Source organism: Dipodomys ordii, unplaced genomic scaffold (assembly GCF_000151885.1).
Source record: "Dipodomys ordii isolate 6190 unplaced genomic scaffold, Dord_2.0 Scaffold20, whole genome shotgun sequence".
In the NCBI taxonomy this organism is placed as follows: Eukaryota; Metazoa; Chordata; class Mammalia; order Rodentia; family Heteromyidae; genus Dipodomys; species Dipodomys ordii.
The window spans coordinates 5,345,229-5,372,182 of NW_012267236.1; the positions used below are offsets into that span (position 1 = coordinate 5,345,229).

General features: G+C 46.3%; 1 protein-coding gene across 1 annotated transcript; it reads right to left on the reverse strand.

The window, feature by feature from the left end:
• Window positions 1-388: 388 nt before the first annotated feature.
• Window positions 389-26,954, reverse strand: Lbh (limb bud and heart development). The gene is made up of 3 exons (XM_013013737.1): window positions 26,688-26,954; window positions 23,570-23,672; window positions 389-2,989 (listed from the first exon to the last, which is right to left on the reverse strand). Exons 1-3 carry the CDS (start codon window positions 26,711-26,713, stop codon window positions 2,801-2,803), a joined length of 318 nt encoding a protein of 105 aa, XP_012869191.1. The 5' UTR covers window positions 26,714-26,954; the 3' UTR covers window positions 389-2,800.

The window sequence follows — 26,954 nt, forward strand, 5'->3', positions numbered from 1 at the left end:
TCCTCAGAGGTCAGTCATCTGAGTAGCTATAGTGTTTGTCTTTAAAAGCCTCCAGTCCAGGTGCTTCTGATGTGAACCCAGAATACAGAACCCACTGACACAGGAAGACAAAATTGGAAGGGAAGAGGTGGGAAGGGGAGGGGAGGAAGAGGAAGAGGAGAGAAGGGAAGGCAAGGCAAGGGAAGGAAAGGGAAAGGAAGGGAAGAGAAGAGAACAGCAAAAACCAAGACTGCTTTCAGTCAGCTAAGTGATGGGCCAGCTTGTGAGATGTATGAGGCACCTCACGGGGCTCCATCATCCCCAACTTAGCCTATTATGAGGACTTGCCTTCTTCCTGAGTTGACTCCACCCAAATTGAGCAGGATAAAAGAAGGAAACCAGACCAGAGTGGAAAGCATTTTCAAACTTTATTTACAACTGTCACAGTGACAAAAAGTAGTTTGGAAAAAAAAAATGCTAGTTTCTCCCTGAGCCTCAAAAAAGAACAGATAGAAGTTACAGGAGGTTCATCTGACAACAAGCATGTTACTCAAATACTAGGATTTTTTTTTCAATACAATCATTAGAAATACACACAAATTACTGAGAAAAAAAAAAAGAGGAGGCCAGACAGGAGCTCAGCCACTTGTCTGAGAGCAGTTGGGTCCCCGACAGCAGGTTCAACCACTGAGGGGCCTGACCTTAGCTGTCAGCCCCTGGCCTGCTCAGACTGCAAACGGCTGTACAGAGCCATCTACGTGACCGGCAAAAAGAAGAAACCACCCCGGACACTACATATACACAAAGTCAATTGGATACTCGGTTTACAAGCATGTTCCGTCACACAGCAAGACTGGGACAAACAATCCAGGGTCAGGGATGAGGGAGACACCAAAACACAGGGATTTCAAAGGCAAGACCCCCCCACCCACCCATGTCGGGAGGCAAGGGATGAGAAATGCTGCAAGGGAAGGAGAATGGGGTGAGCAGATCTCCTTGCATGGCCGGCTGCAGCCCTCTCCTGCTTCCTTGAGGAGCCTGGAAGAAGTTATTGCCATTGGTGTGTGCATTACTGGCAGACAACAGAGGGAAGAGGCAGGAGGCGGGGATCCCAGAACCAAAGCTTGCTGCCTACTGGGTGAACAGCACACCTCCACCCTCCTGCCCCGACGTGGCCCACAGCCACACTGACCTTGAGGTATTAAATACAGCTAGACACACAAGTCCAAAGCCCGAGGGGGGGTCAACCTGGACTTATCAGAGACCTGAGGGGGTAGAGGGGAGGGGCGACAGGGGACATCTGGCAGGATATAGTCTAAGGAAGGCTCGAAGAATGCTTCTGGGCCCACAGAGTCCCGCTCTGAAATGGAGATGGAAGAGTCTTTCCTGCAATCTGCTGCTCCAGAAGTTTGGGGGCTCTTAAGTCCAGAGGTGTCTTCCTCACGCCACTGCAGCCCTTGCTGGAAACAGGTGGCAGGGCGGTGGGGATGGACGAGGTCCACCATTCTACAAGGACACCACTGTGTTCCCCATGCCGTCCTCCAACCCACGCCCAGGAACAGTAAAGAGGAGAAGCAGACACACGGGGACGGTTATTGTCTCACACTGTCCCATACCCGCAGCACAGGGCCCTTGGCATCTCTGTGCAGTCCTGCCTTGACTGTGCCAGTCCTTAGGACCTGCACAGAAGCTCCCTTCCCCACCAACAAACTTGCTCTATTCTCAGTTCCCTCAAGAAATCAAGGCAAGAACCCATAGGGGTGTGGTGCTACTGCTGCTGCTTCTCCTTCTGCTGGTCAGGTAGGCTTTGAGCCAGAATAGGACTGGAAACCACTGCCTGGCTGTCATGGCTAGAGGAGAAGGATGGGCAGACCTAGTGGAGCAACCCCTCCATCCCTCTGCTTCCTGGGACTCTGAGAGCAAGTTTGGGGAAGGGGACAGTGGAAGGAAGGACCTGCCTGCTCAGGCAGTGGCCTTGGAGTTCAACGATGGTTGGTGGGAAGAGTTCTCGTTACTCTCCCAAAGTGCTGGGAAGCAGAATGGATAAATCAGGGGCAAAAAGTTCAAAAGTACTGCTTAAAAAAAAAAAAAGAAAGAAAGCAAAGCAACTTCCAGGTGTCTGGGGTCTCTGAGAACCTGGGGCAATGGGGACAAATCCATGGGAAAGACAAGGTGCCCTGCCAGCCAGCTTTGCACACGGCCCCTTTCCCCTCTTTTCCACCACCGACCAACACACCACCCAGGAAGTAAAAGCAAACGCTGGCTGTGGGTAAGACAAAGCTGGAGATGAGGCCACAGGTGTCTGGTGCTCTTGCAGCCAGAGCAAAGGCTGACTGAGCACTTCCTGGCTGTGGCACTCTGTTTGATAGCTTCTTAAAAACATGTACTTTGGGCTTTTGCCTGTTGTTGATTACCCCCCCACACACAAAGTTCCTTGTTCATTTGCCCATCCCTCTTAGCCCCACTGCCTCCCCGTCCGACCCCTTCCTCCAAACACTACTGCTTCCTTCCGGGGAGTGGAGCTCAGATACTGATCTCAGAAGCTGTACCCCTTCCCCACACCCCACACCCCTTTCTCAGCAGCTTCCTTTCTCACAAGGCTTTGCAAGTTACCAGAGGGCTCTGCTGCTCAACGAATTAAAAAAAAAGTCAAGAAAAGAAAAGAACTCAAAACCAACTGGGTGATTTGCAGGTGTAAAACGGAAGCCTCGTTTGATATTTTCAGCTTGTGGCTCACTCTCTTCTTCCATCGAGATGGGAAAAAAAACAGTTCAGGTACAAGTTGTTGGCTGGTATGACCCAGGCGAGATTGCAGGGACTCTTACTGCTCCTTGTTTTCTTTCGCTGTCTCTTCGCAGGTGTCTTGCTCATTCTCCTGGACCAAGAACTCCTCGGGAGGCCATCGGAGCTCTCCACTTTCCACCTCTCCCTCTGTGGGTTCCACTACTATGGAAGGCAGGCGGTCCTTCAGTTTACAGCAGCGGTCGAAGTCCGATGGGTCAGGAAAGATCTGAAATCAAAGCAGGGCACAGACCTGGGTCACAAGCATATCTGAAAAAGAGAAATTCAGTTCTCTTCATACATACATGGTATTGTCTGTCTACAGGAGACTAAGCTCCACTTCTCAGACACTGTGGATACACGAGACAGAAACCAGGGAAGAAAGTTTTAGTAGCAACTGTCCCTCAATCAGACTTCATTTTGAATCCTGAAGCTGCAAGTTTTGGAAGAAGTGCCACCGAATTGTAAAGCCTGGTTTATTTTATTTCCTATTTCCAGATAAAAAGAATGCAAAATCATGTCATCACAGTAAGCCATGTTTTTTTTGCCAGCAAGCATTTTATTCTTGGAGTCCAAAGCATGCAACAGGTACCGAAGTATTAAGTTCTTGTCAGCATAATCACTGGTACCTAGCAGTTTCTTTACATAGCTCATTTCAAACCAAGGCAGTCCAAAAAGGGTGCTTCTCAGGCTGCCTGGAAGACTCTCAGGCTTGGACAAGTCAGCTGTACAGACAGTCGGGGATGGAATGAGAACCAACTCGGGTCTGTCTGACTCTCTTGTCTATCCTCCAAGACCACCCTGCCCCTCATGTAGACAGGTCCTGATCCCACTATAGGTGCCAAGTCAGACCCAGACAGAACGCAGGACTCCCAGTCACTGGCAAGCAGGAAACAAGATCCAAGGTGCCTTCCTTTATCACCTGTGAGTAACTCCAGGCTTACTGGCAGCTCTACATCTGGAAGAAGCTACTTGGCTTTCCAGAGTTCCATCAGTGAGTCTCTGTTTTATAATGCCTACTGTGTGTCCTGCTTAGAGCTGGCAGAAACCCCAAGCCAAGCTATAAAATCAAGGGCCAAGTCTGGCTCTGTGGTTTCCCTCTGCACACACTGCCCTGTGACTACAGCTGACCCAATTCTTTGCCCAACCGCTTAAGTACTTAATCCGCTGGGCTGCTGCTCCCTTGCCTTTCACAGCCCTCTGTGACACACCCAAGAGCTGGAGAAAGGAGGCTGGATCTGGGAAGCAGGGGCTCGCCCAATCACAAACATTTTGGCACCTTTAAAGTTACCTCTTTCCAGCTCTTCACTGACAGAAGAAGAAACTCAGGTCCAGAGTGACCAGAGGACTTGCTCAAGGTCACCAGCTTGTTCATTGCGAGAGAACAGTTGGCAGACACATATGAAGAGTTCCCAGAAGCCTGCCTGCTCCTATCTGGATGAGGATAGATCCATGGCAACAGACAGTGGTCTTCAGTCCCCAAGAGGTAGAAGAAATGCTCAGGACCTCCCAGCTTCCATGGTGCACTGAGGGTGTCCAATCTTACTGTACCCCAACTATACACACGGTGCTTCCCCAGCCATGTCACAGTCTGACCATGTCACAGGCCACATGGGGTTTCTGAGAATCACAGGCCTCAAGAAGCCTCCCAATCCCTACAGACCAGTGGTTATTAACCATTTATCCAATAAAGGCCTATTGCTGGGGATTAAGCCTTAAGCCAGCTGCCCAAGCAGGCATCATTAAAGACTTAACAGGGCTCATAAAAAATATCATAATAGCAGCCAGAAGAAAGACAAGCCAGGGAGGGGCCAGGCCTGGGCAGGTGGAAGGAGGGAAGCTGAACACCATCTGCAGCTTTCTCCTCCTGTGTGAGCTAACCCCAAAGTTGTGTCCTTGTCTTGCTATGTGCGCAGATTGGAAGGTGCTGAGTGGGGAGCGACAAGGTTAGAAAGGCACGAGAACTGTAGGAGGGGAGAGCATTTGATTTCAATGCGAGCTGGGAAGAAATATCTCTCATTTGGATTTTAGGTAAAACAATGTCAATGCCGATGCTGATGGATCAGTTTGTGTTGAGCACCCTTTCTTCATAAATAATAATTCCACAAAGTCTGTACTGAGTGATCCCTGTGTGTGTGTGTGTGTGTGTGTGTGTGTGTGTGCGCGTGCGCGCGCGCATGTTTGCCAGCTTGAACTCAGGGCTTTTTGCTCAAGGCTGGTACTCTACCAGTTAATCCATATCTCCACTTCCAGCTTTTTTTTTTTTTTTTTTTGCTGGCTAATTAGAGATCAGAGTCTCTCAGATTTGTCAGCCTGTGTTAGCTTCGAACCACAATCTTTAGATCTCAGCCTCCTGAGTAGCTAGGAATACAGGTGAGAGCCACCAGCACCTGGTTGAGTGATTCCTATTGCATGGGTCAAAAAAAAATAACCCTGTAGTACAGAGGGCATGTCCCTTGCTCAAGGCCATATCCTTGGAAAGTGTCTGTAGAATTTGAAGGAAGTTTTTATTTGAGGATACTCAGTTGAGCCACAGCACAGAGGTCCTCACTGTGATTGTTATTGATTGATTTCTGTCAAGTCCTCTCAATTTCAGGCTTAATTTCTCCTTTTGAGGAGTCAAGTAACCTTCTGGTCTCATTACATGGTTACAAGTTCTTGACAAATACTGAGATGGTGGGGTGCTTTGGGGACACAAACAGAATTCAAATGTCTTCTCCGGAGCAATTTCAACAGCACGATAGCAAGTAGCCAGTTTCTAAGCAAGAGACAGCAATTAAAATAACTCCAAATATGCTTTTCATACCAAGCATGCCACAATTAAGTCTTTGAACTCCTTGGAGGGAAATCTGAGCAATGAATTTCTGATACTGCTTAGTTGCCGAACAACTTTGCTCCCTGAATTGCTCAAAATAGGAACCATTTTCTTTTTAAAAAGTGAGTGGACAGGGCTGGGAAGGTGGCTCAGTAGTAGAGCGCTTGCCTTGCATGCATGAGGCCCTGGGTTCGATTCCTCAGCACCACATAAGCAAAAAGAAAAAAACCCGGAAGTGGCGCTGTGGCTCAAGTGGTAGAGCGCTAGCCTTGAGCTGAAGAGCTTAGGGATAGTGCCCAGGCCCAGAGTTCAGGCCCCACGACCGGACCCCCAAAAAAAAAAAGTGAGGACAAAGCTTGTTAACTGTACTTTAAAAACCATTATAATAATTACTCAGATATGGGCTGGGAAGGTGGCTCAGTGCTAGAGCGTTTGCTTTGCATGCCTGAGGCCCTGGGTTCAATTCCTCAGCACCACATAAGCAAAAAGAAAAAAGCTGGAAGTGGCACCTTAGCTCAAGTGTTAGAGCACTAGCTTTGAGCTGAAGAGCTTAGGGACAGTGCCCAGGCCCAGAGTTCAGGCCCCACTACCGGACCCCCCAAAAAAATTACTCAGATAATAATAAAATCAGAGATTTTATTATCAGATTATATGAATTTTTGCCTCTGAAAAATTGCTGCTCTCTTCAAAATTAAACAGAAGGTGCCCAGACACAAACAGCCTCACTGTTTCCTTGCAAACAAGACAGAAAGTCTTACAAAGTGTTGCTAAGTCTTTTGCCAGAACAATCTTATCTCCAACAGCTGCTTAAGAGGCTGACCCTAAGGAGGTCAACGTTTTTCCACTAAGTCATGCTTTTTAATCATCCAGGCAGCAGAAAAATGAGAGGTTGCAACTGTAATTGGATGGGGTGGGGAAGGGAGTGGAAAAGAAAGAAAAAGAACTTGAGCTAGACTTGCCAAGCACATGACAGGTAGGGCTGAGGCCAGCCCAGCATGTCGGTTGCCTGCAGGAACTGGCAGGGAATAAAGAATGACTCCTGTTCCAAAAAGAAACTGCTTCTGGTCAACATCCTAGTCCAGAGTGCCCCTTCTTCCTTCTGAATTGCAAAAGTCAAGGGGAAAGAGAGAGGGGGGGGAGGGAGAGAGAATATCTTTCTCAGCATAGACACTTCTCCAAGAGGGTCAGAAAGGAAAGATAGGGAAACTCTCAGCATTTTTTATCCTCATCCAGGGCAGGGTAGATCTAGAAGCAGCCATCCCCAGCTGTGATTCTCCCAGCCCTACATCTACAGCCATTGCTGGTTGCATCCAACTGTCACATGGGCTGCCTGGGTGGAGGGCTTGGACATAAGGAATGGGCACCAAGCCTTTCCTTTGCAAATAGAATAAAGTCTTGTTAATCACACTCTAAGAAATCACTGAGTTGTGCATGTGTGTGTGTGTGTGTGTGTGTGTGTGTGTGCGCGCCCTCTGTGCAAGCGTAGCAGGCATTACCAGGGGCCAACTCTGGAGAGGCAAATTTTGTCAGGTGGCCCCCAATCCCAGTAAGTCATCACATTCTGAGTACTCAAATGAATTCGTGTGAAAGGTCAAGGGGGATTCAGGATAATCGAGGAGGGATATAGCCTGTGAGATGGAGTTGAGAAGCTAATATATTGGAGTTTCTAGCAGAAGTGAGTGCTGTCCTTCAGAATGCTGTTATAATGAAAATATTCTGTAATGTCCAATAAGCAGACACTAGTCAGTCACGTGCTGGCTCCTGAGCACTTTTAGTATGTCTGAATTTCATTGAGATGAGTTTACATATGGCTTAATATAAGATAAATATAAATATAATAAAAACCTGTGACTAGAGGCTACTATATTGGAGACATAATTATGAAGACAACGAAGGAAGAGCTGTCCCAAAACTTCAGGTGATTTGCTTGGCTGACCAACACAGGTGACCTCACAACAGAAAACTAGGGGCTTGGGGACAAGCTTCTGGAGAATCCTAGTTCATCAGCAAGGTTTTGCTCGGGTATGACAGTCCCAGGTAAGCCAGCTCCCATTTCATACATGGAAGGGAACTGAAAAGCAACACCCAGTCTCCAAAGGCCCCAAATTTGGAGGACTGGCTATCAACTGTCTGCTTCTAAGCCAGGTGACCGAAAGCTGGCTGCCCCTGGGATGGGGACAGAAGACAGAGATGCTTGGCATCTTGTGTGGAAAATGTGAGTGATTCTGGTCAGAGCCACCCTTGCCCGAGTGTGCATCCCTCAGTCGGCAAGTCGAGCTGGCCAGAGAGAGGCTGGAGGGGCTCCACAGAGGGCTAAGTGATGCTGATAGGGAAAGCAGACACCAGCAGGTGGAGGAGATGAAAGGTGGTTAACTGGACACAAAGAGCTAATTACCAGCTCTGCAAGCTGAGACCTTGGCAGCCTGAACACCCTGCTCCTCTTTGCTGGGGAGGAACAGAGGAAAGGCGTGATGGAGGAGGGGCAGTGGGAGGGGAAGGAGGGCAGAGGGCCTGGGAGAAACAGTCTGGCTAGCTCCCCAAGGCACTGGGTACAAAACCACACAGTAAGCCTCTTCCCTCTCCAATTGCAGAGAAGAACAAAGAATCAACCCCAAAGCTGCTATGGAAAATCACCATCCCACAAATGAGCCAGGAAAAATTCTGTTTTTACCTTGTTCCATCTCATCCTAGCCATGCAACCATGATCAAGTCATTTTGACTTTTTAGAACCTCAGTGGCCTCCTGAGAGAAATGGAGAAATGAAAGCTAGGTACCCCAGCAACTCACCCCTGTAATCCCAGCACACAGAAGGCTAAGATCTGAGGATCACAATTTGAAGCCACCCTGGGAAAAAAAGCCTGTGACACTCTTAATTAACTACTAAAAAGCTGGAAATGGAGCTGTAACTCAAGTGGTAGAGTACCAACCTTGAGTGAAAAAGCTAAGCAACAGCACCCAGGCCCCCAATTCAAGCCCCAAGACTGGCGCACACACACACAAACACACAAATGTGCACACATCACACACACTCTCTCTCTCTCTCTGCAGTGTTTTCAGAGTGGACACTGATGTTGGCCATTAAGAGGCAGACATTCCCCTCTTCTCCCCTGTATAAATTCAGATGAATGCACTAGTAAGGCCTTGGAGAGAATCTAATACAGGTATGTGTAAACTCTTGAGTTCCTAGGCCTGGTTCTTAATTTAGTCAAGCTGGGGTCCCCGCAGAGCATTTAGAGTGAGGAGGGACCTGGAAAGCCAACAGCCATAGCTTGGGATAGTAGCATATGAACAGCAGTTTGGGCTCCAGATTCACTGGAGAAATGACTGTGGCATCACTGTCCACCTCCCAGTGCCTCTGTTTCCTCAGCACTTGAATAAGTCCATGGATTGTGCAGCCCTTGGACTCTTTGCGAAGACCCTAAAGCCAGAGGGTCTCCTACTCCAACCCTCAGCTCCTCACTCTAGGGACCTGCACCTGGGCAGGTCAGATTCCTCCTGACTCCCAGTGCCCCATATCTGAGTTTATTTTTTTCTAGAGATTAACAATGGATTGGCCTTGTATGTTTATTGCTTCCTAGGAGGGGGTCTGTAACAATGATCAGATTTCTCCCAGCATCCTGTTCTGCCAAGGGGAGAATGAATGAGCAGCAGCTCATTCAGATGAACAGAACATCCTGCACTTTGCCCCTGACCATCTTTGGAACATTTGCCTTCTACTATTTTCTAATCACTATAGTGTTAGTACCGTTTGCACTTTAGTGGTTTCTCATGTGGTATGTGACTGGTAAGAACAGAAAGAATTATAGCACAGGAGTAGCAGGGCAGTCAGGGATAGGAGGGGAGAACCCTCCTCTGCTCCAATGCCAGTGATTCGCTGACCATCCCACTTCCCTGAGCTGAGACTAAGTCTACCTCACTCTGTCCTGCTCTTCCTTGGTGCCTCTAATCCTCAGGGCACTTGAGCAGAGATTTGGGCTTTAGAGCAACTGCTGAGCCTCCTTCCTTTGGATCAAAGATGCTTAAGCCTCTAGCCTGGAAACTTGAAAGAAAAGGAAATCCTTGGGATAAACACCATCTTTCATAAACATCTTTCAAACACACACCCATCCTGCAAGGCAAGAGTTCCAGATTCCAATTAATTAATATTAATTGCTACTAATAATGCTGGACCCAGAGAACAGATGAGTATTTTTGAAATGTGAGAGGTTTCCCAAAGCTCTCTAGGCAGGGCAGAAAAAAAAGGAATAAAGTTATCTGACATAGATGATTTCAGATACCTGCATCTGACTATGTCATCACTGAAAGAAGACAGGTCTCCAGTCTACCAGATCTTTCTCTCTCTATGGTACACTCATACGACCCAAATGTCCATGATCAGACCCTATTCCTTCTTTCATCATACAGCCTTCCCATCCTTGTCCAGAGTACCCTTCTCAATCCTACCATATCTTCCAAAATCACCCTGAATGGAAATAACTCTTTCTTTTAGGCCTTCTTTGCAGCTCTGTCTCATGGTCACTGTTTGACTTCCAAAGACATTAGCAGCACATTACCAAAGCATGAATAGTATAAAAAGCAACAAGGAGTGACACTAGTGATTAGTGACACTAATGAATACAGTTGCTGTAAATCGTACAGGTCCCACAAGCATTAACTCCACAATTATAATGAAAAACAAAATGTAATGTCCTTTCAGGTCCATTCATGTCCTTAATGCATCAACAAAGATAATCTTCATTGAATATTGGATCTTACATGCAGGTAATTTTTAATCATAGGGAATGGTAAAACAGAAAGTTGAAATATTCTTCTGCTTACTCAGGTGTAGAGGTCCTAAGATAAGCAAAGCACTTGTATGACTGCGTGGCCAGCTGAATTAGTCACTTTCTTGATGGAGTACCATTGTTACTTGAAAGAATGACTAGCAAATGGATTATTCCAACTTGGTATTTGGTAGCCAATTTCTTCAAAGTGAACCAAGTGAATTTGTCACTTTGAGAAAAATGATTGCTTGCGTTTGTTACTGATGATTTGAAAAACTGGGCTTTCAAATGACAACTAGACTTGTATCAGCTTAATAATACTTACAGACTTTCTGATGAGACCAGTGGAAATATTAACAAATACGAATTTTTAACTATTACAAAATGAGATATATCAACACTGAGACATCTGCATAATTCAGTGAGTTGATTTGTTTTTCAAACAACCAGTGCATTATACTATAAAACAAAGTATGGGTAAAAGATTCAATAAAATGGCAATCCAGATGAATGAATGTTATCTGTTAGTGGTGCTAGAAACAGTCCAGGGCCTCATGTATACCAGGTAAACACTGTACCACCAAATCATGTTTCCAACCTGCACCAATGAATTTCAATGTAAAAGATGAAAACTTCATTCACAGATTTCAGATATCATATGACTTTTAAGGAACTACCACTTGGCTAGGCACTGGTGGATCACACCTGTAATCCTAGCTACTCAGGAGGCTGAGATCAAAGGATCACAGTTCAAAGCCAGCCCAGGCAAGAAAGTCCGGGAGACTCTTATCTCCAATTAACCACCAGAAAATGGGAAGTAGCACTGTGGCTCAAGTGGCAGAACACTTGCCTTGAGCTGAAGAGCTGAGGCACAGTGCCCAGGCCCAGAGTTCAAGTCCCACAACTGATTTAAAGAAAGAAAAGAAAAGAAACTACCAGTTAGGGTTTGATGAAGTATCTAATTCAAAACACCTGAAAAAGCTGTGAACATATATGTCTTCCTTTTCTAACTACATATCTATATAGGCCAAGTTTTTTTCCCCTAACTTCAACCAACAGTTGTAATGGACTGGCTTATGGGAAACACATGTGAGGATTGAGCTATCTCCCCTTAAAATAGACATGAAAGAGAGTTACAAACATGTTCAGCAATGTCCCTCTTCTCATTGCACATCTTCTGTTTTGGAAAATATAGTTACTTTTATAAAAATCCAATATTTATATTAACATATGATGGTTTTATTGTTCTTCTAAATGAATTAGTAATGGTGGAAAAATCTGTTTTAATTCTAAAACAGTAAATAGAGACAAAATCCACATAAACAAAAGCTCTTTGGGTGATCATAAATAATTATTAAGAACATAAAAAGTACTGAGACCAAAAGTTTGAGATCTCTTGGTCTAGTGGGGGAAAAAATACCCTGAGGAAGAAAACCATGTAAGTCAAGGTTAAAAGGCAACATTTCAAAACTGGAAAAGAGTTGAGGGGAACCTACCAGGGGCTTTAGATGGCTCATGCCTATAGTGCTAACTACTTAGGAGGCTGAGATCTGAGGATTAAGGTTTGGAACCAGCCTGGACAGACAAATCTGAGGGATTGTTATTAACCACCAATTAATTAATTAATCAGTTAATCAACAAAAGCTTGAAGTGGAGGTGTGGCTCAAGTGGTAGAGCACCAGACTTGAGAGAAAAAATTAAGCAAGAGCATGAGGCCCTGAGTTCAACCTCTACTACCAGCACAAAAATTAACAAGTAAAAAATAAAATGAGGTGCCTTCACACCTGTCCAAAGGAGGATATAAGAAATACTCTCCCCCCCCATCCAATGTGAAAATCTAGGATCAGATTGAAGGATTCCATTTTATTACTTATTTTTCTAATAAAATGAGAGAGAGGAACTCTTGTAGGTAAGGAAATGAAGGTCCAAAGAGGTGACATAAGTTGCCTATGATGGCAGAGAGATCAGCAAAGCCAAGGTCAGGAGCCAGCTATCAGGAGCCAGCTATCTTTAACTCCCTGAGCTGGGGAATCCTGAGTTCTTTGTCACTGGTGGTGTCCCAGCAACCCTTGGGTGACCTAATATCATACTTCTGTAGAGGATGACCCATGGTCAGATAGCTGGTCCAATCTCAAAGCTGCATCCTGCTCTGAGAGGCAACAGAGTACTGATTCCAGGAAGAGTATATATCCAGTGTTCCTAAACTCTTAGTCTATGTGCTTCTCCAGAAGAAGGGTGTCTCTATTTGCATGTCCTAACCTTCCCACTATATTATAAATATTAACACTGCAAAATGAAACATGTATGCCTCTCTTTCTGTGTGTGTCAGTACTGGGACTTGAACTCAGGGCCTGGATGCTGTCCTTGGGTTTTTTGCTCAAGGCTAGTGCTCTAGCCTCATGGACTTTTGCCCAGGTTGGCCTCTAACCATGATCCTCAGATCTCAGCCTCCTAAGTAGCTGAGATTACAGGCATGAGCCACTGGCATCAAGCACCACTCTTATTAATGAACTCAATAGGTTATAAATACCATAGCAATTTAAGATCAAACATCAGCTACTAAGAAGTTCATGAAATCTAATACTTAAGTCTTAAAGCATCATTTCTCTACCAGAAACTTTCTCCTTTATTCCATAGATATTTTCCTTAATGAAATATATTTCTTAATATAATATATATACATAAGTTTCAGTCATTAGCTTTCCATAGTTCTTTATAATAAGAATAGCTATTATGTATATAAATAGACATATTCAAATGTCCAGTGACCTTAAGGTTTTGTTAAAAGAATTCTGTGACATAATTCTGAAGCTGTGTGTGGTAGTGCATTCCAGTGCATTCCTATAATTCCAGTACTGGTACTTAGGAAGCTAAAACAGGAAGATCAGTAGTTCAGGCCAGCCTCAGCTACATGATAAGTTTGAGGGCAGCTTGGACTTAACAACAAGACTATATCTTACAACACAACAATATGGGGCCAAGAGAAGAGGAATAGATGAATGAAGAGAAGGAGGAGGGGTGGTGTAGTCAAGAATTCAATGTATATACTACACAATTAAGGAAAGTAAGGGAAGGGGTGTGTTGGGAAGGGTAGGTGAGAATATTGAAAGGGGTGACATTGACTGCGGTGCATTGTATTCATAAACTGCTTTGTTAAATGGCAACTCCTTTGTACAACTATGCAGAAAAAAATGTAAAAACCCAACACAGTAACAAAAACTTATGGGTTAACTTATTATAGCTAATAGTACCTAAGTGATCAAGGAATATATCACAATAATTAATAAACACAAAGGTAAATTCTCAGTAGATTAATTTCTTACTGTGGAGGAGAGATGGACTTTAGAGGGATACCTAGACCACAACATTTGTTTGACATTCTTAAAGTTTCAAACCCTGGGGTAGCATCATGAGAGAAGGGTAGAAAGCAGATCTTCTCTTAGAAAAAGGGAGAGAACACTGGAAAATGGTATGGAGGTTCCTCAAAAGACAAAACATAGAGTTTCCCTATAACCCAGCAATCCCACTTCTGGGCATTTATCCAATGACCACAAACCAGGCCACTCTAAAGCACAACCATGTTCATTGCAACATAGTTTACCATAGCTAGGATATAGAATCAACCCCGATGCCCCTCACTGGACAAATGGATCAAGAAAATGTGGTATATATACAGGATGGAAGTTTATGTTTCCATCAGAAAGAATGGCATTGCCCCATTTGTAAGGAAATGGAAAGACTTGGAAAAAATTATATTAAGTGAAGTAAGCCAGGCCCAAAGAAACATAGGATGCATGCTTTCCTCATTTGTAATAATTAGAATGTGCCTATAAATCTACAAGTAATCCCAGTGAATAGTAAAAAACAAAAACTTATACGTGGACATGATAAATTACACAAGACTCCAAACATTCACACAGTGAGAGCAAAGGAGGATATTCCTTAGAGAGGATCACAAAGGCTCAGTAGCTACGTGCATATGCTCATATAAAATGATGCTTGTCAAAATGAACTCCAAGAAATGGAAACAAGGGTTGTTTTCTTTTTAATCACACTATTTGCGGTTGTTTTTTTTTCTTTTGTTTTTTTCCCTTTTGTCGCTGTTTTTTTTTTTAAATTTCTGTACCTTTTGTCTTATATGTAAGTTTATCTGATTTGGGGAGGGGAAGGGGAAGCACAGAAATGGTGAGACAAAGGGTGAACTAATTCAGCAGTGATACTCACTAGACAGCTATATTGAAGATGAACTACACAACTTGTAGAGGAGGGGGATCAGGAGGAGAAAAACTAGGAGAAAACAAGAGAGGGAGTGACATTGTTCAAAAACAATTGTACTCATTACTTGACTTATGTAACTGTATATGTGACTGTGTGTATCACTGTTGTGATGTGCACCTTTACAATAAAAACAAATAAATAAATCTGCTAAACCAAGAAAGAAAGAGAGAGAAAGAAGAAGGAAGGAAGGAAGGAAGGAAGGAAGGAAGGAAGGAAGGAAGGAAGGAAGGGAGGGAGGGAGGGAGGGAGGGAGGGAGAAGAAAGAAAGAAAGAAAGAAAGAAAGAAAGAAAGAAAGAAAGAAAGAAAGAAAGAAAGAAAGAAAGAAAGAAAGAAAGGGAGGGAGGGCAGTCGTGACAGAAAGGTAGGAAAAGGAAATCACGGAAGCCTATCTTCAGGAACTGTAATTTGAAAAAGTCACAGAAGGAAGCTGAAAATGAGGATATGAATTTCCTGAGAACCCTTCCTGCTGACATGGCTCTTGGAAAGTTTCTGTGAATCCCTGGGCCAGCCATCTTCCTGTTTAACACTGTTCAAATGTGGAGTAGTGTATTCACAGAAGCATTATTAAGAAGTTATTTGGCATGAAAATCTCTGAAACTAACGTGCCAAGCAAAACAGCCAGAAAGGATCCGGATGCTTCAACTGCCTCCTCCAAGGCAGCAAATGACCAAACAAATACAGAAATCATAATTGAGTAGTAGCTGTTGTTCTGAATGCTTCTGTCTGACAGGATAGAAGCAACTTCTGAAGAAAGCAAACTCCCTTGTGATATCAGCAGTACTGTCCCCTAGAAGAACTGCACTGTATAACTTCACAGTTCAAGAAGCTGAAGTATCAACCTTCCAAATTCTTGTTATATCCAGATACCTGCTTTTTTTTTTACTCACTTGTTGAAAAGCATAGGTGTGTAAAACTCAAACTCCATGACCACAAAAATGTAAAACTAATGTAGGTGTCATAGATAGTAACCAGAATAGTACTAACATTTCTGAAGTTGTCTGTGTAATGCCTGAATTTACTTTATAAACCAATAAGAGGATTGTAGCCTCTACTCAAATGCTTGGCTAGGCTGTCTGTATGCACCTGGAGTCCAGCAGACTTGGGGTAGAAGGCCCCTGGATTCTGAGTTCAAGATATCCATTATGTTTCAATCTACTTCTAAGCATCCAGCTGAGCCTTACTGCCAGGGAAGCAGTATCTCTCAAACGTGACCATTCCATGACCCAGGCCAAGAACCCCTAGGATCTCATAGTAGTTTACTGGACTAAGCATGCATCTGGCCAAGCTTCATAGGTCTCTAAGTCAAAAGGATTTCCTGGTTTTTTCCAAGGTCATATAGTACTCCAATGCTGTTAATGGAATAAAAAGGACACTCGGAGCCATGGCCAGCCCATGGACATGTGTAATCCAGAGTGTACCTATCATGGCTAAATTTGGCTTCAACATCATCATTATCATCATGCTTGGAATAAATAATGAACTACAGGAAAAGATAAATAATGTTGAAACACACTGCAAAAACAAGCACCTTTCTGACTCAGTACACAGTGCTCCTCAATCATTACCCTATCTCAGTAGATGTTACCACCCTGAGCTGTTGTTTTCTAGAGCTTTCAATGCTAGGAGCTTAATGTTTTGATATGCTCTTTTATTTTTTTAAGGTAATACATAATCAAGAGGCTTAATGATGTTGAATTTCTCTGAATCAGACATTTTACCTCCAGGAATTTATTCAAGGAAACAAACCAAGCCTGTGCAAAAAATTTATGTAAAATGGTGTTCAAAACATTGTTCCTTGTAAGAACAAAATATGCCACAACTTAAATATTCAGTAATTAGAAAGGCATATAACAAGATGTAATACTATTTTGCAAAGGAAACAAAATACAAAGAATACAGTCACAATATTATATTAAATGAAAAATAAGGATTCACTACAGCAGATTTTTAAAAATAGAAAAATGTAAAAAATAGATGTACAAATGTTTCGGTATTCAGAGAGCAATACATGGTGTTTTTATTTTTCCTTCTTCTTCTCTTTGAACTACTGCATGCTTTTCTAATTGCCATAAAAAAATGAATTGAGGTCAAGCATGGTGGCAAGTGTCTGTAATTTTAGCTATGTGGGAGGCAGAGGCAGAAAGATCTTGGCTTGAGGCTGAACAGGGCAAAACGAAGAAATCCCATCTTAAAACTAAAGCACGCTGGGCGCTGGTGGCTCACGCCTGTAATCCTAGCTACTCAGGAGGCTGAGATCTGAGGATCATGGTTCAAAGCCAGCCCGGGCAGGAAAGTCTGTGAGACTCTTACCTCCAATAAAAACCACTAGAAAACCGGAAGTGGCATTGTAGTTCAAGCGATAGATCGCTCGCCTTGAGCTGAAGAGCTGAGGGATAGCACCCAGGCCCAGAGTTCAAGCCCCACGACCAACAAAAACAAAAACAAAAAAACTAAAGCAAATGAGGGCTGGAGACATGACTAAAGTGGGAGAGCACCAGCAGAGCAAGCAAGCCAGTGAATTAAAAAAACAGTACTACCAAATATTTTCTTAAATAAAATACATACTTAACCAAGAAAACTACCCCCTGAACCACGGTAAGCAGACCTGGAGATCAACCATCTCTGGATGATTGGGTGACATTCATCACACTCTCTTTGCTCAGGTCCATCTAGAACCTTCCTTCCCATTGATTCTATCATTTCTCTTGGCTAAGAGGCCAATGTCCAGTGTATAGCTAGATGCTTAAGGGCCTTTTAAAAACAACTTATCAAAATGAACAAGCCCCAGGGAACTCAGTGAAGTCCCCACACCCAGCCCACTCCCCTCGAGGCCAGGATGCTTATTTGACAACACTTTGGGGAAATTGTAGGCACATTTACATTTTGTCCAAGGTGGGCTTGAGCCACAAGGAGTCGTCTTCAGACTATAGAGGGAAGCACTCAGTAGCCACAGGATTTGATTTATGGACACAGGGGAGAGGCTGGCAGAAGACTGGAAGAGAAGGAAACCCCCACAAGCCTCCACCCTGCATGAATGAGGGCTTGTCTTCATATCCTCTGAGGACTATTTCAGCACTTGGCCCTGAAAGATCAGCTCAGGACATTTGCTAGACACCCAGGAATAGCATTTGGCTTCCATCACAAGATTCACCACCCAAAAGCATCCCTTTTCCTCACGGTACAATCCTCCTTTTTCTTATCCAACGGAAGAGACTGGGTGAACTGGAGGGGAAAAAAATATCTGATTCTATAAAAACATTTGCCATGGGATATCCAGAGTACAGGATCGTTCTCAGGAAAGGGAGAGGGGAAGGACCTAATCATTAAGGGACTGTGTTCTCAACACTGTAGGAACAAAGTGGAGTCTAAGACACAGCCCCTGGCTCTGCAGCGGGATGGATGGATGCACAGCCGCTGCGAGAGGGAGGCGATAGGTCCAACACAGGCTCTTTGAGAGCAGCTAGCTGTATAGCTCCAGTGTGCAGACTGGATGGAGAGTGAAGAACGCTTGTTCTCTTGCTGGCTATGCACAGACCCACGGTTGTGTGCACGGGAGACAGGGGGAGAGGGAGAAGTCTCCTAGGGGACTAATTCTCAGCCCTCCACAGAACCTAATCCAGGGGTCATCCACAGCGATGAACATGACTTTGTGCTGAGGCTTTCAGCACAGGAGGGAAGATGCTAGATCCTCAGACAACATGGACTTGGTAGAAAGAAGGGAGGCGATGGCTCTGTAAGGGCCAATGCCACTGAGAGAAAAGGCACCTTGTGATTCTGACCCCTATGGTCCTAACTGCCTGCTGTATTCCCTTCACTATGATTTCTACCCAGGAGAGGGGTGGAAGGAATAAGGAGGATAGGAGAAAGAAAACTTGTCCCAATTCCAGTAACTTGTCGTGTCTATGGCTGCCCTTCTCCTGCCAAGGCTTTTGGAATTTTAGCTTTATGTCTCCCTAGGGACAACGGAGGCTTTTTAAAGTCTGGTGTTGTGAAAGACAATTTCCTGACGACCATGGGACTTGTGTGCACAGCTGCTCATCGCAGCCTCCAAGAAACTCTGGACTCCATTTGGAGTATGATGGGCTGGGGGTAACCAAGGAGACAAGGGGAGTGGGGAGGAGGACACAAAGGTAGCTGAGAAGCTGTGTCCAGTCTGGAGGGTGAGGAGTTGTTGGCGGGGACAGGAGGGTGAGAACCTGCTTGAGGGCTTCACCAGTGATAAAGGAAGCAGATTCTACTGTTAGGCAGCCCCGCTGTGCTGCGTGGGATTAAAGGGGCACTTATAAGATGACAGTGTTGGACTGGGAAGGTGGCTCAGTGGTAGAGTGCCTGCCTAGCATGCATGAGGCCCTGGGTTCGATTCCTCAGCACCCCATAAGAAAAAAAACGGAGGTGGCGCTGTGGCTCAAGCGGTAGAGCACTAGCCTTGAGCTGAAGAGCTCAGGGACAGCACCCAGGCCCAGAATTCTGGCCCCATGACTAAGGGGCGGGGGGGGAGATAACAGTGTTGAACTTTGCTGCTCCAGATACAATAATGCACAGTGAGTTCATGCCTACTTCTGGGCACTGGTGTGGCTCACACCTATTATCCTAGTGACTCAGGAGACAGAGATCAGAAAACCACAGTGTGATGCCAGCCGAAACAAACAAACAAACAAAAAAAGTCTGTGACACTTTTATCTCCAATTAATTGCCCAAAAGTCAGAAGTGAAGGTATGGCTCAAGTGGTAGAACACCAGCCTTAAGTGGAAAAAAAAAACCACAAACTAGGACAGCATTCATGCCCTGGGTTCAAGCACCATTACCAGCACATTAGGGGGGAAAAAAAGACTTCATGCAGACAGACTTACAAAGATGGGAGGAAAGTTTGTGATAACAGGGAGCCTCTCCTTAGAGAGAAGCCACTGCTCTTCTAGAGTGAGGGGCAGAGAAGGCAGCAGCTGACTCTAAGACCTGGTACTGGGAAGCTGCTTTTCAGGCCACACAAATCCTTCAGTCCTGTCCCTAAGAACACAGCCACAACTGAGGTTCTTGGAAGAAGCAAATAATAGGCAGACATAAAGATAGGTCAGCCCAGCACTCTCCCTCCTGCCCAATTTCTCTCCCTCCTACCTTAGCAGATGAAGCACTAGCTCTGTAATCAAAAGGGAGATCTGTGATCTGTTCCATACACTGCGCATGGGAGCCCTGCATGGGGCCTCCTGGAGGAGAGACCCAATTCCTGCCTGACCCAGAGTAACAGCTCTACATGGCCAAGACTAACGGTGGCTGGAAGGCAAGTGCAGCCATGCAGGTGCTGCTTAGGGAAGGATTTAAAGAGCCCAGGAAAGGATGACAGTATTAGATACTAAGGAAGGGACAGACAGAAATGAAAACCAGATGTCACCAAGGGCATAAAACTGTAAGCCCCCGTATGCCATGCTAGGGGAGTTTAGGCAGCAAGGCCAGCAGCCCAGAGCCCCTTGGGTTTCCACAGACAAATCCCCAGGACTCTTCTCTGTCTAGAGCCCAGGCCAATGTGGGTATAGAATGGAAAAAGTCCTTCGGAGAGAGACAATTTCCCAAACTCTATTTGTTTTTTGCAGTGCTTAGGGATTGGATGCAGGGCTTGGGCATCCTAGACCAAGACTCTACCAAGACTCTACCTCAGCCCCAAACACCATATTCTTAAAGAGTCCTAGAGCCGTGGAAAGAGCAGGCTCCACCAAGAAGCCAGTGACTTGCATGGGATGGATGCAGACATCCTGTCTCCCAGGCTGGTACTCAGGAACAAGGTGCAGAGAGAGAGACAAACAGGCAGGCCGACAGACAGACAGACAGACAGACAGACAGAGACTGCGAAAGAGAATGCTACGGCTCTGGTGGACACAAATGATCCTCCCACTCATCTCTGAGAGCTGGCTGCTGCCTGCAGCCTGCTCAACATGTCCTCAGACTTTCTAGTAACCATTTACTCACCCACTCCATGAGGTGTCACAATTTGTGCCAAGTAAATGTGCAAGCATGGGTTCCACTTGTTTCATTGGAGATGTAGACAAAACAAGGCACAGGAGTTGTAGACTTTTAAATATGCTCGCAATATGGCACTAACTTTCAAGGGACAGTAGCAGACCGACCTAAATCTTTCAGGACATAAACATGCATCTATCTGTCGTAACCTGGACAGATATAGGTCTGAGGCTAAAGAAGTAATGGGTGCCTACATGCCCAGCACCTGCCATGTGAAGATGCTGGGCATCCAGGGTGAGGGAGGGAGGGAGGGGGATAAAGATAACAGTAAGTTATCCCTTGCTCTCAATGACCAGGTAAGGAGACGGTGAGGTATCATTGAGAAGTACAGGTCACGCCCAGGAGAAAGAAATCAGAAAAGCTTCATTCTCAGTAGGGCTAGATGGTGGGGGCAAGGATTGACGAATTCCAATGGGTCATATATTTGATGACCTTGTTCCAAGGTCAAATCACAAGCTTGAGATTCTGTTCATATGCCAAGTCAGGATTAATGCCTCTCTCAGTTCCTTGGAAAAGTAGGTCTCAGAAAAAGCTACATACTATTATTATCCTCAGGAGTAAAGCCAAGAACAGAGCTCTGAGACTCCTAGCCATGAGCCAAGCCCAAGTATTCATGGTGATAGACTTAGCTCAAGAGGCGGCCCAGACAATCCCCAGAACGTTAGTGGAAAAGCTTTTAGTTGGATATCACTAGCTTGAAGGGGCCCAGAGAGTCAACTAAAAGTTGTTCTACCTGCTCATTTCCAAGCCCCTCATTTAGCCTAAACAGGAGCTGGCCAAGAGGGATCTGAAGCCTCAACAAAATTACATGAAAGGTGGTAGTATCCCTCCCAGGTCCTCATTTTCCTTTGAAGCCCTACCCTGACTTCCCTGCCCCACACTTACTCAGCTTCTGTCCATCAAATTGCATCAGCACAGCTTCTATTGAGATTGACTGTAGCTTCCTACAGCCCATCCCTGAATGACTGACCACACTGCCTGTGTTCTGTAAGTTCATGTGCATGTTAGTTCCCCACCCAAACCTAGACTCTGTGGAAGTGGCCAACAGAGCAAGTTTCACATGGAAAAGACCCAATAAGTGTTGCTTCATTCCACATCAAGGTAACCAAGAGCCCTTTCTGAAATCCTCTCATGAAAATAGTGATCCGAAGTTCCAGGTAAGGTTTTATGGTACTGGGCAGTGGTCCCCACTCAGAGGACAGGGACAGATTGCCTGGGGACCGTGGGAATGGGATTTAGAGCCAGCATCATGAGGCCAGAAAGACATGATCTTATTTTTCTCTGGCCACTGCAGCCCTAACTCAACTCCTCTATTTCCTTGGTCACTTGTGCTAATAACCCTCAGATCTAGAAGAAGGGCCTGAAGGACTTAAAGGTCTAAAAGACTACCCTGCAGTGTCTGGCTGATGTTGCAAACAATACAAGAAATACATGCAATACTTACTGATGACTATGTCTGGAAAGGTTCTGTGATAGAAATCTAGAAAGAAAACCTCACTTATAACCATTAAGAGATTCAATATGACTCAGAGGCTTGGAAATTACTATACAAAAACACACTGGATGGTTGACCAGGAAAGTCCTGTACCTCCCCCTAGGCCAGGAGGCCCTTGACTGTCTTTCTTGACCTACTTTGATGGAGGAGAAAATGCAACCAGCCCAGGAAAAAGCAGCACCCTCAGCTTCCTACTTCTGTAGCTTCATGGGATACTTATTAGCAACCAGCAAGACTGACTATATTGCCACAAAACAAAGGGGCCTCCTTGATCCTCCCAAGCATTTCTGAAGTTATGTTCCCAGCCTTAGTTTTCATCTTTGCTCCTTCTGAGTCCCTTCTTCCTATCATTCCAGCTTTCCTACTTGTTTCTATCTTTATGAAATCAATGCCCCTGGAACTACTTTTGGGAATAACCAACCAGCTAGCTCTAGACTACAAACAGAACCAATCCAAGGTGCAGGTGCATGGTACAGCAGAAGAACAAAGCTTTGGGGGTAGAAAGACCCATGTTCTTCCCTAGGGCTGGGCCTAGGTCCTCATTGCAGGATGAGAGGTCATAATTTTGCTAGTTACTCGGAGGTAGAAGTCTCTCAGATTTGCTTGCCCCAGCTGGCTTCAAACCGTGATCCTCCTATCTCAGCTTCCTGAGCAGCCGGGATTATAGGCATAAACCACTGGCACCTGGAAAAAACATTCCTTGACAGTCCAAAACCAGTTCTCTACCCCAGAGATGACTGAAGTGCCCTGTCGCCTGCTAGGCATGGCAAGCCTGAAAGAGCACTGGAAAAGGAGTGTGGGAAGTCACTTTACTCCCTTTTTGTGGTCTTTCTGCAGTTTGGATCTGGCATTCAAGATGTTCTCTCTGCTAGATTCCAGTAGCAGCATACCTGGAGAAAGCTTCCTTTGTTATTTTAAGCAGCTCAATCACAACCCTGAGGAGGCAGAGAGGGTCTGACAGTCACTCTCCCATCAGACTGCCCTCCCCCATGGGCCTTCCCATTGCCATGTTCCTCCTGCCCCAGGCATGGCTGGCGAGGGAAGTTCTGGTCTGAACTGAGTACACCTTTGCCAATGGGAATGAGATTTCTCAGAGCCAAGCTGGCTAATTAATAATGACAGCTAATGTCTGCTGGACCCTTATGTGTCCTAGGCATTATGTCTTAATCCCACATTCCTGTGACATTGCATCCTTACCGTGTGTGTGTGTGTGTGTGTGTGTGTGTGTGTGTGTGTGTGTGTGTGTGTGTGTGTGTGTATGTGAGAGACATCATATCATTGCTCTCCACATTGAAGATATACAGCCCAGGATTACTGATATTCAAGGACTGTCCTGGAGTCACATAGCTCTTATAGGTGTCACTGGGACACAAAACCAAGTCTTCTTCCAATCCCAATGAAAGCCACCAGGCTCTAAGCAATCAGAGGGAACCTAGTACTTAACTTACCTGATAAGACAGACCATCCTTCCGGGGGCTAAGGCCAATCTCCTCCATGGATGGGGCGTTCATCATCACCTCAGTCATCTCGGCCGATCTCAGACAGTCAGGGCTGCCAAGAAACCCAGACCAAAAGTCAACACACACACGCGCGTGTGTGCATGCACACTCTTACATTCCTCCTCTCAGCATCTTTATGGCTCTGAGAACAGGGCACTGTCTGAAGACAGGAAAAGAGGTGCCCAAATCAGAGCTCACAGCAGCAAAACAAGCTTACATCGAAGGAAGCACCTTCCAGGCCTCCAGTACCATGGATTAGCAAAGCCCATTGTCTGCAAACCTCCTTTTCCCTACTCTCCTCTACACTGTAATCCCTCCCACAAAGGGTGACCCTGGATTTTCTTTCCATTGATGAGCTAAAAAAAAAATCTACAATAGGTAGCTCAGTCAAGTGTCCATATGAAAGCCAATTCCTCCAGGTCACCCTTCATTCCTCTACCTAGAATAAAAATCTCACATAAATTTACAAAGAGAAAGTCCATATCATTATTATTACGTAATAACAATAACAGGCCAGCCACAGGGAAACAAAGCCCAGCCATGCTGGCTCCCTATATGGCCGTCTGTTTGGTGCTCCTTTTAGCAAACTGTCCCACTTAGAGTCCCAAGGGGTCAGCTTTTCAGCCAGCTTCTTATCTGCCATCCAGCTCCCTCCCCTTGCCTCGCCTCGCCTCAGTGTGGGCAGCTGCATGCTCATAGTTTGAACAACATCCTCTGGATTAAAAAGCCTTAAGGATACCAGGTCTCTGATTGCAAAGGAAATTTCCAGAGGGGCCAAGCCGGCCCACCAATGGCCGGCATGTGAAAGTGCTTTGTACTCTCTAAGCAGGATACAAATGTCCCATTATCCTCACACAGCCACGGGAACACACAGGGTTCCCATAACTCGTAATGCCAAACACATCAAATCCAGGTACCAGCTTCGTAACACCTAGTATTTTCACCATCATGTCTATGCAAATTGTTTAAGAAAAAGGTGAGGTGGGCATTAGAGAGATGATAGCTAAGAAAACAGGGAGAGCAGGTTCTTCATTGTCTTTGTTACTACATAGAGTACATAGAAATGGCATTGGAGCTGGGTGCCCAGGGCTCATTGTAATCCTAGCTACTCAGGAAGGTGAGATCTGAGGATTGAGGTTCAAAGCCAGCCCAGCAGGAATGTATATGAGACTCTTATTTCTAATTAAGCATGTGTGGTGCGTGCGTGCACGCACGCATGTGCACACACACACACACAAACACACACACACACCTCTGAAAGTGGCACTGTGGCTCAGGAGGAAGAGTGCTAGCCTTGAGAAAAATGCTCAGGAACAATGCCCAGGCCCTGAGTTCAAGCCTCCAAAACTGAAATATGAAAGGGGATAGAGGGAGAGGGAGAAGGAGGGGGGGGTCAGAGGGAGAGAGGGAGGGAGGAAAGGAGGAAGGGAGAGAGGGAGGGAAGGAGGGAGATGGTTAGCATCAGGTTTGGAAACAGAAGCCAAGAGTTCCTGTTCTAGGCTCTGCCATTCAAGAGCTGTGTTATCTTGAAAACAGTGGTACAACCACTGAGCCACAGGTGCCCTGTTTGTTACCAAGAGGCTAATCTTAATGCATGACATGACTGTATTAAAGACATAGTCTAAGGAATGGAAGTGTTGCAGACTATCCAATGCTCGTCACTATGAAGAACCTTAAACTTCCAATTTCTTGAAGTCTAACATATATATATATATATAGATTACATATATATATATATATATATTTGAGGGGCCATCTACTTACTAAATGCCATCTACTTACTTAATTTTAAGAGACACAAACCTCTACCAGCCTTCAAACCCTCACCCTCAAGACACCCTACCAACGGTGTACCAAGGAGGAAGGAACCAAGGACCCCCCTCCCAGAAAAGAGGGGTACCAAAGTCTCAGGGATAGGGAATTTACTTCGTGTGAGAGTTCAGTCCCCTCTCTAAACAGCCAGGTTGTTGGATGGGAGGGGAGATTAAGGGAAAGATGCTGGGCTGGAGAACAAGTTTAGATTCAGGAACTGGGACTTGCAAGGCAATTTTCCCCTGGGTCCTGAAAATCCCCCCCAAAAAACAAACAAACAAACAAATAAATAGCCAGAGGAGCATCCTCCGGGCTCTCGTGATCTGGTGGAGGGGTGTTCTGTCCTCTCTTGGATTTGAGGAACCGGTCCCACAAGTTGAAGCGCGATGCATGAACTTGCCGGGGTGGGGGACGGGGGCTTTTCCCTGCAGTCCACCCCTGTCCCCAACCCGTCTGAGCTCTTTGTGCCGGCACCTGAGAGCGTGCGCGGGAGATGGCCGGCTCCGGTCCCCCTCGGCCGCCCCCTCCTCTTCCCCGGCCCCCCACCCCCTCCCCCTGCCCAGCTCAGGAAGGAAGAAGCAGCCGCCTGCGCGCACGTCCCAGCGACCAGGAGCCTTCTCTCCCCCATCCTTCCTCTGCCTGATCACGCTGGCTAGGGACAAACGTCTACCCACCCCAGCGCGCTCCGGGCAACCTGGCCCAGGAAGGGTGGCTTCTCCCCAGCCCGGCCCCTAGGAGACAGGGGCTCTGGGGAGGACAGGGGTGGAGAGGGTGCGCGCGTGCCTGGCTGCAGCTGGTGGCTTCGGTGTGAGGACAGCGTCCCCCGCCCCCCTTCCCCAGAGCTCTGCAAACCCGGAGGCTGCAGCGGCTCAGCCCCGCTGCAGACAGCCGGCCTCCACGTCTGGCCTCCACGTCGAGGCTCGCAAGCAAACAAAAAGGAAAAAAGGAGGGAGGGGGAGGGGAGAGCAGACCCCCCCGCGCCGGGCGGCACGCGTCTCCGCATAGGGGGGTCCCCCCGGAGGGTGGGGGTTCAGGCAGGACCCTGGGCTCCCGCATCCCCCCAGCCCTCCCATCCCTCCAGGGAGGGCTCCCAGTTCACTTCCTTTGTCTGGCTGGCCCTCTGGCCACCACCCCCCACCCACACCCCCACCTTGGGCCACCTCGATGTGACTCCCGCAGGGGCAGGGGCGGGCAGTGTCCGTGCCACCGGCTGACCTCGAACCCGCAGCCCGGCGCACCGGCTTAGAATACTCACCAGTGAATGGGGAAATACACAGACATGAAGCCCTAGGGGAGGCTGACCCACGCCCTGGGGGTTTTTAAACGGTCTGTGCGTCCCGAATGAGGAGGACACGGGCGCTGCCAGGCACGGCGGACAAGCCGAGCGCGGGCACTGCGCGATCGCCGGTCCGCCTTCCCGAGACCGCCCCGCTGCCGCTGCCGCTGCCGCTGCTGCTGCTGCTGCTGCTGCTGCTGCTGCTGCCAGCGGCGTCGGCGGAGCACGCGGCGCGCCTCGCTCTCC

Excerpts from the sequence above, each read along its gene's own strand:
- Lbh (XM_013013737.1), bottom strand. The coding sequence starts at position 26,713 with ATGTCTGTGTATTTCCCCATTCACTG. Across the intron at positions 23,673-26,687 it reads GTGTATTTCCCCATTCACTG|CCCTGACTGTCTGAGATCGG; the intron begins GTGAGTATTCTA and ends GTTTCTTGGCAG. Across the intron at positions 2,990-23,569 it reads AGGATGGTCTGTCTTATCAG|ATCTTTCCTGACCCATCGGA; the intron begins GTAAGTTAAGTA and ends CTTTGATTTCAG.